Below are 16,158 nucleotides of genomic sequence, written 5' to 3' on the forward strand. Positions count from 1 at the left end.
GTGAACACTGCCCAGTCCATCATCAGCTCTGACCTCCCCACCATCGAAGGGATTTATCGGAGTCGCTGCCTCAAAAAGGCAGCCTGCATCATCAGAGACCCACACCACCCTGGCCACGCACTCATTTCACCCCTGCCATCAGGAAGAAGGTACAGGAGCCTGAAAACTGTAACGTCCAGGTTCAGGAACAGCTTCTTCCCTACAGCCATCAGGCTATTAAACACCACAACCTCAAATAAGCTCTGAACTACAATAGACTATTATTATTGTTATTATCATTATATTATTATTATTATTATTATTATTATTATTATTATTATTATTATTATTATTATTATTATTATTATTATTATTATTATTATTATTAGACAATAGACAATAGAAATAGACAATATCCCTACTATTGTTTATTTTTCGAGTATGTGTGTGTATATACATATAACATATATATATGTGTGTGTGTGTGTGTGTGTGTGTGTGTGTGTGTGTGCATATATATATGTACATATATGTATATGGATATATATATATGTGTGTGTGTGTGTACTTGTGAGTATGCATATATATACACACACTGATCTTTTTTTCTCTCTCGTTTATCATATTATTTACAGTGTACTGTGTTTACATATTCTGTTGTGCTGCAACAAGTAAGAATTTCATTGTTCTATCTGGGACATTACAATAAAACATTTGGCTCTTGACTCATGATGAGAGCGAATCAGAGATGTTCATCCATATATATCACCTCACGTACTTACAGGCTGTGGCAATAAGTACATGCTCATGAGAAATGTAGTCACGACCTCACTGTTACCTGGTGATGGACCCAGTGCCATTCAGATATGCTGAATACAATGTTTAAGCACACAAACCAACTCAACACCAAATGATTAATGATCATGTGCATCATGCCACCTTGAAGCATCCTTACCTTGGCAGCTCCAATTCAAGCTATTTGTCTCACAGGGTCTTCAGATGTCTAGAAAAATAAACATTTGCAAAGCAGTGGATCCAGGCCTATATTACAGCAGCTTGGATAATCAACCATGACTGGATCCAGGAAGACAGAGAGTTGAGCAGAGGAAGCTGGTGCAGACGAGAGTGCAGTGCAGAACCATCAGTGTTCTGCAGCTACTCAGGGATGCTGCAGGTCAGGGACTTCTGATGAGCAGGAATCTCCAGGAGCAACAGAAAACACGCACCCTTCGCCCACTGCACGTGCTCACAAAGTGATTGGAGGAATACAGCAGAGTCATACAGTGTAGAAATAGCCCCTTGCCCCACAAAGGCTGGGCCAACCATCAAGCCTCCATTTTACACTAATCCTACGCTAATCTCATTTTACTTTCCACAATTAATGTTCGCTGTTCATAGAACAGAGAACAGTCCAACTCAGGAACCGGTCCTTTGATGCATAAAGTCTGTGCCAAACATGATGCCAAGACATCTGCTTCCTTGGGACCGAAACGTCACCCATTCCTTCTCTCCCGAGATGCTGCCTGACCTGCTGAGTTACTCCAGCATTTTGTGAATAAATCGATTTGTACCAGCATCTGCAGTTATTTTCTTATACTACATGATGCCAAGACAAACTCCTTTCTGCCTGCACATAATCCATATCCCTCCATTCCCTGCATATCCATACTCCTCTTCAACACCACTATTGTATCTATCTCCACTACCACCACGAGCAGTGTGTTACACGCACCCATCCCCTCTGGGTACAAAGGCTTGGTCCACACATCTCTGTTAAACTTTGCCCCTCTTACCTTAAAGCTAGGCCCTCCAATATTTGATATTTTCATCCTGGGATAAGGGTTCTGCTGCCTCCCATGTCTGTATCTCTCAATTTATAAACTTCTATCAGGTCTCCCTTCAATCTCCAGCGTTCCAGAGAAACCAATCCAAGTCTGTCTAACCTCTCCTTGTAGCTATTACCCTCCAATCCAAGCCACCTGTAATTGGGTGAACAGAACAGCTCACAATACTCCAAATGCGGTCAAACCAAAATCTTACAAAGCTGAATTATGACTTTCTGACTCTTGTGCTCAATGACTCAACCAATGAAGGCAAGCGTACCACATGCATTCTTTATCACTCTATGTGTTTGTGTTGCCACTTTCAGGGAGTTATGGACTTGGAGCCCAAGATCCCTCTGTACAGATAGCAATACTCAACAACTGCAATCAATAGTAGATACTGTGCTAATCAATGGACGTTATCATGAAAGCTAAGAGAGGCCAACTTGTGGCATGGTTGCCTTTTGAAGCATTTGGCTCATTAAATCTTCCTTCATTACAATATTGCCTAATCTACTGGTGAAGTATTTCAGTTCATTGAGTGTAATGGATCGCTGGGATCAATTCCAAGGCTGCAATCTTACAAATGGCATCATTAACAACGAGAGCAATGATTATGCACTTTATATATTTCATCTAAACCGCAAACTCTGGTGGTGGCTCTGGAATCATTTTGTCCTTTTATGTTACAGACCACATGGACTGCAACAGGGAGATCAGTTCCACACCATCTATTGAAGGGAAGTAAGGGAAGGGCAATACCTGTTGGGCTCATCACCAATGTCAATATCCTATACAATCGCCAAGTTTCAGTGGCCATTACTTGAAAGAAATTAACGTGGGTTGGATATCTCTCATTCACTCATATCTCTCATCCATTCCTTAGTCAGTCTTGGGAGAGGTTTCATGTAAAGGCAACCTGCCCTATGTCCAACAAATGCCATCCTTACAACAAACTTTGATCCTGAAACTTTTCACATTCTTTTTTTATAGAAAATAGGTGCAGGAGGAGGCCATTTGGCCCTTCAAGCCAGCACCGCCATTCATTGTGATCATGGCTGATCATCCACAATCAGTAACCCGTGCCTGCCTTCTCCCCATATCCCATGATTCCACTAGGCCCCAGAGCTCTATCTAACTCTCTTTAAAATTCATCCAGTGAATTGGACTCTACTGCCTTCTGTGGCAGAGAATTCCACAGCTCTCATTTCCACATCCACCAACGTGGTAATCTATTTGACTGTAATTAGCAAATGAATGGTAATAAGTCATGCTGGATTTTAGGCACGCTTCAATTTGTTTCATTGCACCCGCCTTGTTGAGAAGTGGAAGGCATGAATTGATTAGATTCATTCATAGTTATGAACTGATTCAGCATGCTTGCAGCTCAGTTCTTCTGAAGCTTTGTAGAACAGCAGCATACATTGTAAATAATGGAATCTGACATAAATATACAGGTCTGAGGAAGGGTGAGCAACATATGGAACAAATTTCCAGTGCCAGTCGCCAAAAAGGAAACTTAAAGGGTTTAGCACAAGTTCCTGGTATGTGCAGTGATTGTGGTTATTGTTTTTCATGTGGTTAATATACATACAGAGAAACAAAACGGAACAATTGAATACAGTAATTGCCCTGACAAGCTTGCCCTAATGAAATAGGCCTGTGGATTAATATAACTGCATTTTGGAAATAAATCATACATTTAGATATTTTGCCATCGTCACTTGATTGAATTATTTCAGAAATTAACAAGTTCTGATACATGTGTAGGAAGGAACTGCAGATGCTAGTTTAAACCAAAGATAGACACAAAGTGCTGGAGTAACTCAGCAGTTACTCAAGAGTCTGAAGGAGGATCTCGCCCGTTCCTCCTCTCCAGAGATGCTGCCCGTCCCGCTGAGTTACTCCAGCATTTTGTAGTCTGTCTTAAGTTCTGATACATGTCAGAGGTCAATCATTGTCCTGGAACATTGATCCAGCCTTACACTTATGTTCCCTTTTCACTTTCAAACAATTAGTAAAGCAGAGATATGTTCTGCTCCAATGATAGGCCAGAGTTGTGAAATGGCCACTTTGTTCAGCTTCATAAAATGTGCCAGATCTACGGTGCATTTCTGTCATTTTCAGGTTTTCAACAGCTATAAAACTAGCATCTGATATAAAACAGTGAAAGGTGTGCTTTGCAAAGTATGAGCCTGTTTGTGATAATGAGGAATAATAGCCATTCTTAATGCTCTGTCATTGGCTTAACTCAAATAGCTGCACTCTTCCTTTGAAGTCAGAAAGTGAGGGTAAAAGCCCGATTCTAAAATCTGTGAGCACAATTTAAGTTCTGTCCCTGGCTAAGGGAAAGTTATCTACAACAAAAAAACCTCACTTGTTTTTTGAGGTTCACAAGGATGTATGATGGTAATGTGATGATACTAAATGAGTAATGGCAATGAGGATTTGGGCATCCATTTAATGCAGAGTGCACTGGATGACAGTTTAACTGTCCATTTTGAATGCAGTAACAGACAGTAGAATCTCATTTAACATGGGGTATCTCAATACCAATCGAGAATCTGATGCCTACAACATAATAATAATAATAATAATCATAATATATTCCTTTATTCGTCCCACACCGGGGAAATTTACAATGGATAACATTGGATACATAACATGTAAGAAGGAACTGGTGACGCTGCTTTACACCAAAGACAGACACAGAATGCTAGATTAACACAGTGGATCAGGCAGGATCTCTGGAGAAAAGGAATAGGTGACAATTTGGGTTGAGACCCTTCATTAAAGGTCACCTATTCCTTTTCTCAAGAGATTCACTATTTGTCAAATAGTGAAGGGCTTGGATGGAATGAATGTGGAGAGGATGTTTCCACTAGTGGGAGAGTGTAGGACCAGAGGCTATAGCCTCAGAATTAAGGGACGTTCCTTCAGGAAGGAGATTAGGAGGAATGTCTTTAGTTAGAGGGTGGTGAATGTGCGGAATTCCTTGCCACAGACGGCTGTGGAGGCCGTCAATGGATATTTTTAAGGCAGAGATAGATAGATCCTTCATTAGTGCGGATGTCAGAGGTTATGGGGAGAAGGCAGGAGAATGGGGTTGAGAGGGAAAGATTGATCAGTCATGATTGAATGGCGGATTGGACTTCATGGGCCAAATGGCCTAATTCTGCTCCTCGTTGATCACCCTCGTCACCTCCTCAACAAACTCGATTGAGTTATTAAAACATGGCCAGCTGTTTACAAACCCATGCTGATTGTCCCTAATTAATCCATTCTCGCAAATGGGAGTAAATCCTATCCTGAAGAATCCTCTCCAATGGTGTCCCTATCAGTATCATGAGGCTCACTGGCCTATAACTCACCTGATACTCTCTACTTCTCTTCTTACATAAAGGAACAACACTAGCTACTCTCCAGTTCTCCAGAACTTTGCTTGTGGCTAGAGAAGACGCAAAGATCGCCATGAAGGCAATCTCTCTTGCCTCTCTCAATAACCTGGCTTAAATTCCATCAGGTCCTGGGAAAGTTATCCACCTTAATGCTCTTCAAGAACCCCACCTCCTCCTCTTTAATCTCAAACTGACTCTGGATATTAGTATTCTCCACACTTGATCTCACTGTCTTCCATATCTGTCACCTGGTGGAGTTCCTATGATTCTACTGTCTTTGTCTCTCGTGGTGGTAGAGTTTATGAGAAGTGCTGTTGGACCAGTGTCGGCAAATTCCCACAGTGGGCTTTATGTCTGCTGCACTAAGCAGCCACTGTCAGTCATAGAGCCATATCGCACAGAAACATGTCCCATCCAAGACGGAACACTGGGCTCAGCCCATATGCCTCAATTTGGCCCATAGCCCTCTCGACCCTTGCTCAGCAGTGAAGTGGAATAAGTCTTTAGGATATTTGTTAGAGTACCAGTCAAACTGACTGCTTTACCCATGATTGTGTCAAGCATTTCCATAGTTGTTGCTCTTCTCGAACCTTGCACCATTTTTAAATCTGCACTTTCTCTGTAACTTTAACACTATATTTTGCACTATGTATCCTTTCTCTTTGAACCACTTTTGTATGTTTTCTGATTGTAATCATGTCTGGATGTTTTTATCTGGATAGAATGCCAAACAATTTTTTTCACTATATCTTGGTACGTGTGATAATGAACCAGTGCCAATGTCAAAACCAATACTATGCTGCACCCATCCAGTAAGTGAAGAGTATTCCCATTGGATATCCTGATGACATCTGAATGCTATTAGAGGTTATGTATCCCATGATAGACACAAAATGCTGGAGTAACTCAGTGGGTCAGGCAGCATAAGTTCAAGTTGGTTGGCATGGGCTAGTTGGGCATGTTCTATGTTCTACCACTACCTGCAGGTACTCTGCCAAATGCTGTGATGGAAGGACAATATTTGGGCTGGTGGTCTGTAATCCAGGGATCTGTGCTGGACCTGCATTTGTTTGCGATAAATATAAATGATTTGGACGTAAACCGAGATGGGTTGGTTAGTAAGTTTGCAGGTGACACCAAGATTGCTGGGGTGCAGATTATGAGGAAGGCTGTCAAAGCATACAGCGGTATCTAGATCAGCAACAGAAATGGGCGGAAATATGGCAGATGGATTTTAAAACTGAGCAATTGTGAGGTGTTGCACTTTGAGAGGTCAGGTAAGGGGAAAATGTACAGATAATGGCAGGTTCCTCAGCAGCATTGATGTACAGAGAGATCCTGGGGACTAAATCCAAAACTCCCTGCAAGTGGCAACACAAGTAGATTGAGTGATAAAGGAGGTGTGTGGTATGCCTGCTTTCATATGAGGAGATGTTTTAGTTTTAGAGATCCAACACGGAAACAGGCCCTTCGGCCCACCGAGTCCGCACCGACCAGCGATCCCTGCACACTAACGCCATCCTACACACACCAGGGACAATTTTTACAGGTATGCCAAGCCAATTAACCTACAAACCTGTACATCTTTAGAGTGTGGGAGGAAACCAAAGATCTCGGAGAAAACTCACGCAGGCCACGCAGCACCTGTAGTCAGGATCGAACCCGGGTCTCTGACGTTGTCAGGCAGTGGCTCTACCACCATACTACCATATAAGAGTCAGGAAGTCATGATGCAGCTATATAGGACTGCGTTTGGAGTATGGTCTTCCGTTGTGGTTGCCTCAATAAAGGAAGGATAAGGAGGTTTGGAAAGGGTGCAGAGGAGGTTTACCAGAATTATACCTGGATTAGGGGGTACTAGCGATAGGGAGAGTTTGGGCAGATTTGGATTGTTTTGTCTGGAATGCCTGCGGTTGTGGGGAGACCTGATAGAAGTATATAAAATTATGAGTGGCACAGAGAGGTGAGACAGTCAGAATGTTTTTTCCTCAGGGAAAAATCAACGCCTAGAGGGCATAGCTTAAAGGTGAGAAGGGCAAAGTTAACGGAGGGCGGTGAGTGCCTGGAATGCAAAGTCAGGGGTGAATTGAATTGAATTGAATAGATTTTATTAGCCAAGTATGTATACATACAAGGAATTTGCCTTGGTGCTTTGCTCGCAAGTAACAACATGATACACAGTAGACAATTAAAAATAAAACATTAGAATTTAAACATGTGAAGAATGAAATAAAATACCAGAGCAAAAAGAGGCTACAGACTTTTGGTTATTGAGTAGAGCTACTGCTCGTGGAAAAAAGATGTTTTTATGTCTGTCTGTGGCGGCTTTGACAGTCCGGAGTTGCCTTCCAGAGGGATGTGCTTCAAAGGGTGGTTGAAACAGATACGTTCAGGGCATTTAAGAAGTAGGCATATGGATACTCGGGGAATGCAGGGATGTGGGGTATGTGCAGGGAGGTCAGTGCTAGTCTTGGCATCATGTTCAGCATTGACATTGTGGGCCGAAGGGCCTGTTCTTGTGCTTTACTATTCTATGTTCTACCACTACCTGCAGGTGCTCTGCCAAATGATTCTGCTTGGAAATAAGTTGCTGTTTCTTCATTATTTCAGCTTCTAATCCAAGGGCAAACCTTCCCCAATAGGACCTTTACAAGAGAGACAGTTCAAGGAGCTTCACCACCACCTTCTCAAGCATGTTTAGAGATAATAATTTCTCATAATTTCTCAATTTAATTTGAACTCTCCAAGTCCTGTGCAGTCTGAATTTGCAAATGTTCCATAATTTGCTATTAGGTAGAAGAGTCATGGTGTCATACAACAGGCCTAATGGCCCAACTTGCCCATGCCGACCAACATGCCCCAACTACACTAATCCCACCTGCCTGCATTTGACCCATATCCCACCAAACCTATTCAATTCATGTACCTGTCTAAATGTTTCCTAAATGTTGTGCTAGTACCTGCCTCAACTACCCCCTCCAGCAGTACTTTCCATACACCTACTGCCCTTTGTGTAAAAAAGGTTAGAGCTCATAGAGCTCAGAAGACTATCGTGAACATAGCTACCAGCATTGGAGGGCATCTACAACACACAATGCCTCAGAAAAGCCACCAGAATTCACAAAGACTCCTCACACCCCTGCAATAGTCTGTTCGAAATTCTACCATCGGGCAGACGCAACAAGGCCTTCTACGCCCGCACCTCCAGACTCAGGAACAGCTTCATCCCCAGGGCCATAGCTGCTATGAACCAGTCCTGCTGAGCTGGATGGCCACATCGCACAGTGAACCGGCACAGACCTACTTGAACTTTATACTGTTTTAAAACTGTTTCTAATTTTGTTTTGCTATTGAGGGCGTGCAGTGTAGGTTCACTAGGTTAATTCCCGTAATGGCGGGACTGTTATATGTTGAAAGACTGGAGCGACTGGGCTTGTATACACTGGAATTTAGAAGGATGAGAGGGGATCTTATCGAAACATATAAGATTATTAAGGGATTGGACATGTTAGAGGCAGGAAACATGTTCCCAATGTTGGGGGATTCCGAACCAGTGTTCACAGTTTAAGAATATGGGGTGGGCCATTTAGAACGGGGATGAAGAAAATCTTTTTCACTCAGATTTGTAAATCTGTGGAATTCTCTGCCTCAGAAGGCAGTGGAGGCCAATTCTCTGGATGCTTTCAAGAGAGAGCTGGATAGAGCTCTTAAAGATAGCGGAGTCAGGGGGTATGGGGAGAAGGCAGGAATGGGGTACTGATTGTGAATGATCAGCCATGATCACATTGAATGGCGGTGCTGGCTCGAAGGGCCGAATGGCCTACTCCTGCACCTATTGTCTATTGTCTATTGCCTATTGCCTATGAGGCTGCAGAGTGACTTGGACAGGTTGGGTGAGTGGGCAGATGCATGGCGTATAAATGTGAGGTTAACCACTTTGGTGTCAAGAACTGGAAGGCAGATTATTATCTGAATGGTGTCAGGTTAGGAAAAGGGTGGTGCAACGAGACATGGGTGTCCTTGTACACCAGTCACTGAAAGTAAGCATACAGGTACAGCAGGCAGTGAAGAAAGCTAATGGCATGTTGACCTTCATTGCGAGAGGATTTGAGTTTAGGAGTAAGGAGGTCCTATTGCAGTTGTACAGGGCTCTGGTGAGACCGCACCTGGAGTATTGTGTGCAATTTTAGTCTCCTGACTTGAGGAAGGACATTATTGCTATTGAGGGAGTGCAGCGTAGGTTCACCAGGTTAATTCCCGGGATGGTGGGACTGACATATGATGAAAGAATGGGTCGACTGGGCTTTGCTTCACTGGAATTTAGAAGGAAGAGAGAAGATCTTATGGAAACATATTAAAAAAACTGTTCCCGATGATGGGGGAGTCCAGAACCAGGGGTCAGAGTTTAAGAATAAGGGGTAGGCCATTTAGGGCTGAGATGAGGAGAAACGTTTCACCGTGAATGTGTGGAATTCTCTGTCACAGAAGGCAGTGGAGGCCAATTCACTGGATGTTTTCAAGAGAGTTAGATTTAGCTCTTAGGACTAAAGAAATCAAGGGATATGGGGGAAAAACAGGAATGGCGTACTGATTTTTGATGATCAGCCATGGTGGTGCTGGCTCGAAGGGCAGAATATATCTGGACAAGTATATGGATGCTAAAGGTTGAGAGGGATATGGGCAGTGTGTGGGCAAATGGGACTAGATTGATGGGGGCTTCATGGTCAGCATGGATGTGTTGGGCCTAAGTGCCGTATTTCAGATAACTTTATGAATCATACATTAGTTACATCATGTTTTAAACAACTTCTGTTTTATCATGTTATGTGGCAACTAAATATGTATTAAATATGGAACAATAGATGGCTGGGGTTTTCTTAACGGTAGATTTTCTTTTTTAGATTTAGAGATACAGTGCAGAAACAGGCCCTTCTGCCCACCGAGGCCGTGCCGCCCAGCGATCCCCGCACATTAACACTATCCTACACACACTAGGGACAATTTTTACATATTGCCCAGTCAATTAACCTACATACCTCTACGTCTTTGGAGTGTGGGAGGAAACCGAAGATCTCGGAGAAAACCCACGCAGGTCACGGGGAGAACGTACAAACTCCATACAGACGGCGCCACCGTGCCGCCCGGTAGTGGTGGGTGTATGGAACAAGCTGCCAGAGGAGGTAGTTGAGACTGGGACTATCCCAACATTTAACAAACAGTTGGACGGGTACATGGATAGGACAGGTTTGGAGGGATATGGACCAAGCGCAGCAGGTGGGACTGCGACATGTTAGCCGGATTGGGCAAGTTGTGCCGAAGGGCCTGTTTCCACACTGTATCACTCTATGACTCTATTAATGCTGTCTACATGTGGAGTGTGTGTTATATGCTTGAATATGCTTATCACTGTAGACCTAATTCTGTTGCTAGTAATCTCAATTGTGTTCATACACTTGGGGTGTGAACTCCACACCCAATCTACGATAACAGGAAGCCTCCACAGTGAGAGGTGGTGCAGATGAAGGAACTGCTCAACTCTGTTCAACACTGCCTACTCAAGAGAACACTGAAGATCTCATGGCATTTTACTGGTTCCTTGGATATCCCCCCCCCCCACCCCCCCCCCAGCCAACAATGATGTGGGCTCTGTTGAGAAGGAATGATCACCCAGTACGAACAATTGGTTTGGATCCACTGTTTTAACAGAATGGAAACATTAAATAAATAATATTACCACAGACATACAATTGCTTTGATTGCAACTGGCATCCGTGCTTGGCTAATATCCCAGCATTCCCCTTCCTGGATCCAAATTGTTTGCGATATAAGTAAAGATATCGAATGTTATTATGCCATTGACCCAGAGTTTTCATCGGGTCACTGGCAACAGAGGGTTAAATAAAAAGAGACTGTTTTTTTCTTATTTATGTGTGTGGTGTGTAGTCAATAATGGCTATCTGGCAACAATTACAAGGCTCTGGTCTAATTGAAGGGTGCTAACATGACAGATTTCCTGAGCAAAACTTGAATAGTTTATAATCTGGTCTGAAGCCACAAGATTACATTCCTGCTTTGAAATCACTGCAGGTGATGGCGTTTTTTCTCCCTCTCCCTCTCTCTCTCTTCTCCCCCCCCCCCCCCCCCCCCCCCCTTAGTTTGTCGTTGTTTCCACTCAACAATAGTTGTATCTAGTGCCAGCCAGCGGCTAATGCAATGAAAGCACGTTGAATCACAGAAATACATTGTTCACATCAAAAAATATTTGACACCAGCATTTACTGTTCAATTCTATTTCCTTCGAAATGTTACTGGGGGACCTCCTTGAACGTGGGAATCAAGTGACAAGTCGTTTGGCTGGATATCCAGTTGTAAAACATATTATGTACCATATACAGAGAATCTGCTTCCCAGGAACGGCTCTGCGTTCCGCCCGATTCAAGTTTCCCCTCACTGACATCACCTTTCAATGGAGATTATGTTAAAACTCATCTCAAGGCAAGGTTTAAACCCAACATTTCCTCTATTTTTAATCCAGTCTCTGGGTTTACTGCACTGGTACAACATGAGCAAAGGACCCTGGGTCTGGATGAACAAGTGTTACGTAGCCACTTCAATAAATAATTGCCGTCCGACAACATGTGCAGTTAATAAACAGAATCAAATCTTTAAGTATTACTGTGTGGATCATTCAAAATTACACCAGCGTGGTTTTCAGTTTGTTAAGGAATTTGTTTTTTAAATTGTCACCTTCTACCCCGAGTTCTTTATATGGACGTTCTTCTTGTGTGATCACATCTGAAGTAACAATAGACATAGAAAGCTGGAGTAACTCAGCGAACAGGCAGCGTCTCTGGAGAGATGCTTCTTCTGAACCTAAACGTCACCCATTCCTTCTCTCCATGCTGCCTGTCCCGCTGAGTTACTCCAGCATTTTGTGTCTATCTTCGGTTTAAACCAGCAATTCCTTCCTATACTCTGAAGTAACAATAACATAGCGAGAAGATTTGCAGCGCGACCCCACTTCCTTGTTCCAGCATCGTCTCTGTGCCTCTGACCTGGAGTCAGCACCGGCCGAATCCCCGTGTCCGTGTCCGTGTCACAACCTACATTGGGCGGCCAGGGTCGCCAAACCGTGTTTCAGACTAACCTCCCGTTATCCCCACCCAAGACTCGAAGATGATCTACAATGACCCAGACACAGGGCACTGGAAACAGAAACATAGAAAATAGGTGCAGGAGTAGGCCACTCGGCCCTTCGAGCCAAGCACCGCCCGACCAACCATGATCAATATGATGTGTAAGAAAATAACTGCAGATGCTGGTACAAATCGAAGTTATTTATTCACAAAATGCTGGAGTAACTCAGCAGGTCAGGCAGCATCTCAGGAGAGAAGGAATGGGTGACGTTTCAGGTCGAGACCCTCCAGCATTTTATGATCAATATGATCATGGCTGATCGTCCAAAATCAGTACCCCGTCCCTGCTTTCCCCCCATATCCCTTGATTCCGTTGGCCCTAAGAGCTAAACCTCACTCCCTCTTGAAAACGTCCAGTGAATTGGCCTTCCTTGGGGAAGCCGGCGGGTTAGAGAATGGACAAGCTACGTCTAGGGGCTGGACCCCTCTTCAGAATGAGCGAGGACGACCAGACTTTGCAGCATCAGCAGTTTAGTTTACTTGTCCCCATGTCAGGCTGTCTCCTGGAGCGGGACTGGCTGCGAGTTGGTCTGGGGATTGTAAAGGATTTGCAGACACCCACGCTTCGCTTCGCTTCGCTTTGCACTGAGAGCGGCAGTTGCTGGCTGTCATGGTCAGGGGGTGTAGCGGGCTTTGTAGGGGGTGTAGAGAGCAGCTTTAACGTTGCAACACGGGAGACCCTGCATCTGTTAGCCGCAGATGTGGCATTCAGTGGCTGTCAGACCCCCCTGAACAACAATGGGAAGCGGGCTTTCTCAATCAAGCGCCACCGCCACAATTAACAGCAAAATAAACTTTTCTTTCTTCTTTGATGAGACCAAGTCTGACTACTCCAGGTTTTTTTTTACTTTTGTCGAGTGCGAGGGTCTTTAATTAGGACAAGAAACGCACTGCATTTCCTGGGCCACGTTAAACACACGCAGCGTTTCAGCACTGAGTATTTGCACGCTTTCCTTTCACCATAAAAAGCAATAAAGAACTTCAAGATGTTCAACTGAGTTTCCAGGGCGCCCACCGCCAGTTATCAACGTCTCCTTTACAGGGGAGAGGGCGAAATCACATTCGGGTGGTCAGCTCAGACACACGCTGTCAAATACACGCATCAATTACATATTGATCCGTGATCTTGCTGTAAACACAACTGTGGCCACACATTGGAAGCTATCATGTTCGCCGAGCGCGTTGGCAGCAACAGTCATTGCTTTATGGCAGCGAAACGCTGACATGTTATGGACCAGACCCGAACCACATTAACAGCTTGCCTCGGATAGCTGCATGGTCCACATTAACCTCGGATAGCTGCATGGTCCACATTAACCTCAGATAGCTGCATGGTCCACATTAACCTCGGATAGCTGCATGGTCCACATTAACAGCTTGCCTCGGATAGCTGCATGGTCCACATTAACCGCTTGCCTCGGCTAGCTGCGTGTTGCCAGCTTTTGCCTGATGTGTGGACCTGTCTGTGCCCGGGCATGTGTACATTTAATCTCCCGGTGTACTGGCCGACTGTACAGACAGGAGATTAAACGGATCACGCAGAGTCTGTCTGCTGGAACCACCGTGCATTTAACTATCTATCCCCACTATCCACTTATCTGTCTTCCGCATCTCTCGGTAACCCTTATCCAACCGACATGTTTAACTTCACATATAGTTATCTGTCTATCTATATGCTTAAGATAGACACAAAATGCTGGAGTAACTCAGCGGGACAGGCAGCATCTCAGGAGAGAAGGAATGGGTGACGTTTCGGATCGAGACCCTTCTTCAGACCCCACTTCTCGACCCGAAACATCACCTATTCCTTCTCTCCGGAGATGCTGCCTGTCCCGCTGAGTTACTCCAGCATTTTGTGGTCAATCTTCGGTTTAAACCAGCATCTGCAGTTCCGTCTTACACATCCTATCTATATCATATCATATCATATCATATCATATCATATATATACAGCGCGGAAACAGGCCCTTTCGGCCCACCAAGTCCGCGCCGCCCAGCGATCCTCGCACATTAACATTATCCCACTAGGGACAATTTTTTTACATTTACCCAGTCAAATATGCTTTTCTGTTTAATACATTTTATACATATTTATTTACTTACTTGTTTATCTATACATTAAGGGACATATTTACACACGTACATGACTATTTACACACGTACATTCATCGACGTATCTAACTGCTCATTTTATCATTGAAATTGTATCTACCTGTGTACGACAACGTTTATCTATCGCTACAACAAACATCACCGTCTTTATCAAAGTTGCAAATGATGGAGCAAACTCTACTGAAACTCTGAGACCGGTCAATACCCAGCCCGAACTCTCCCCCTCCGGATTGTTGATGTACCCTCTCTCTCTCTCTCTCTCCCTCTCCCCCTCCTCTCTTTCTCCCCCACCCTCTCTCTCTCTCTCTCTCTCCTCTCTCTCCCTCTCTCTCTCTCCCCCCCCCCCTCTCTCTCTCTCTCTCTCCCCCTCTCTCTCTTTCTCTCCCTCTCCCCCTCTCTCTCCCCACTCTCTCTCTCCCCCCTCTCTCTCTCTCTCTCCCCCCTCTCTCTCCCCCCCTCCTCTCTCTCTCTCTCTCTCTCTCTCTCTCTCTCTCTCTCTCTCTCTCTCTCTCTCTCTCTCTCTCTCTCTCTCTCCCTCCCCCCCTCTCTCTCGCTCTCTCTCTCCCCCCCCCCTCTCTCTCTCCTCCCCCCCCCCCCCTCAGTGAGCGAATTGGGACCCTATCCCCTGACCCACGGGGCCAGAGCAGCCACTGAAACATTCCTGGAAAAGAAGGATTGCACCAGTGTGGAATTTTAAAAGAAAATCGCGCTTTGACGGCAGCGAATGGACTGGACTCACCGGTGTTGAACTCTGCCCATCCGATGGTGACTATGTATCCGAGTCGCATGTAAAGGGCGAGCGCTTGTGCCCAGGACGGCATCGCTCAGGCGGAGACTGGGGGGCAGGTGGATGTAGCGGCGCAGGCGAGGCAGGTTGGTGCCTGGTGTCACCTCTCACACCTCTGATCCCTAACTCCAGCGGTACCTAGGGAGAGCCCGGGGAGAGGGAGGGAGGGAGGGAGGGCCCGGGGAGAGGGAGGGGGAGAGGGAGGGGGAGAGAGGGAGGGAGAGAGGGAGGGAGGGATCCTATTACTAGCAGCATGTGACAGGAAGCGTGGCTTTAAACCTGCTTGAGAGACTGAGCCGACAGCAGCGTTGCGCTGCGCTCTGTCCGCACCTGGCAGCGAGGGTCCCCACTCCGGTCACTCTCTCACCGCCCACCCAGGAAATGAAGCCCAAATCACTCTCCACGCCCCCCACTCCCTCAATAAAGTATCAATATTTAGCGCCGCTTTGCAAGAAAAGAACATGTGTGCAAGGATAGACACAGAGTGCTGGAGTAACTCAGCGGGACAGGCAGCGTCTCTGGAGAGAAGGAATGGGTGACGTTTTGGGTGGAGACCCTTCTTGAGGAGTGTGTGTGTGTGAGGATTGCCGTCCGATGAAGAGCAACTCAGAAAATGCAAGACAAGATCGCACAAAGCATCTCAATGAGAATTGCAGTCAGAATTGTCCGGGAGATGGGCAGAAATCTCCCGGTGTTGCCTGGCAGGGTTATTGTGTATCCAAGTCTGGACCCCAGTTAAACGTCTGGCAGAAACCCATGGGATCGGACGAGATCTTCTGCTCGTTATCTTTGCGTGGAATTCAAACGCGGAAGTGGAAATGCTGCAATGGAGCCGAGGCCAGGGCCGAGGTGTAGCAATGAAA

General features: G+C 45.1%; 1 protein-coding gene across 1 annotated transcript in view; it reads right to left on the minus strand.

The window, feature by feature from the left end:
* Positions 1 to 15,449, minus strand: part of kremen1 (kringle containing transmembrane protein 1) — a 204,352-nt gene extending 188,903 nt beyond the window's left edge. Inside the window, exon 1 of the mRNA XM_078421279.1 lies at positions 15,248 to 15,449. Coding sequence (XP_078277405.1) covers positions 15,248 to 15,329 — 82 coding nt within the window. The 5' untranslated portion in view covers positions 15,330 to 15,449. The remainder of the gene's footprint in view (positions 1 to 15,247) is intronic.
* Between the last annotated feature and the right edge of the window lie 709 nt (positions 15,450 to 16,158).

Source organism: Rhinoraja longicauda, chromosome 25, assembly GCF_053455715.1.
Source record: "Rhinoraja longicauda isolate Sanriku21f chromosome 25, sRhiLon1.1, whole genome shotgun sequence".
NCBI lineage: Eukaryota > Metazoa > Chordata > Chondrichthyes > Rajiformes > Arhynchobatidae > Rhinoraja > Rhinoraja longicauda.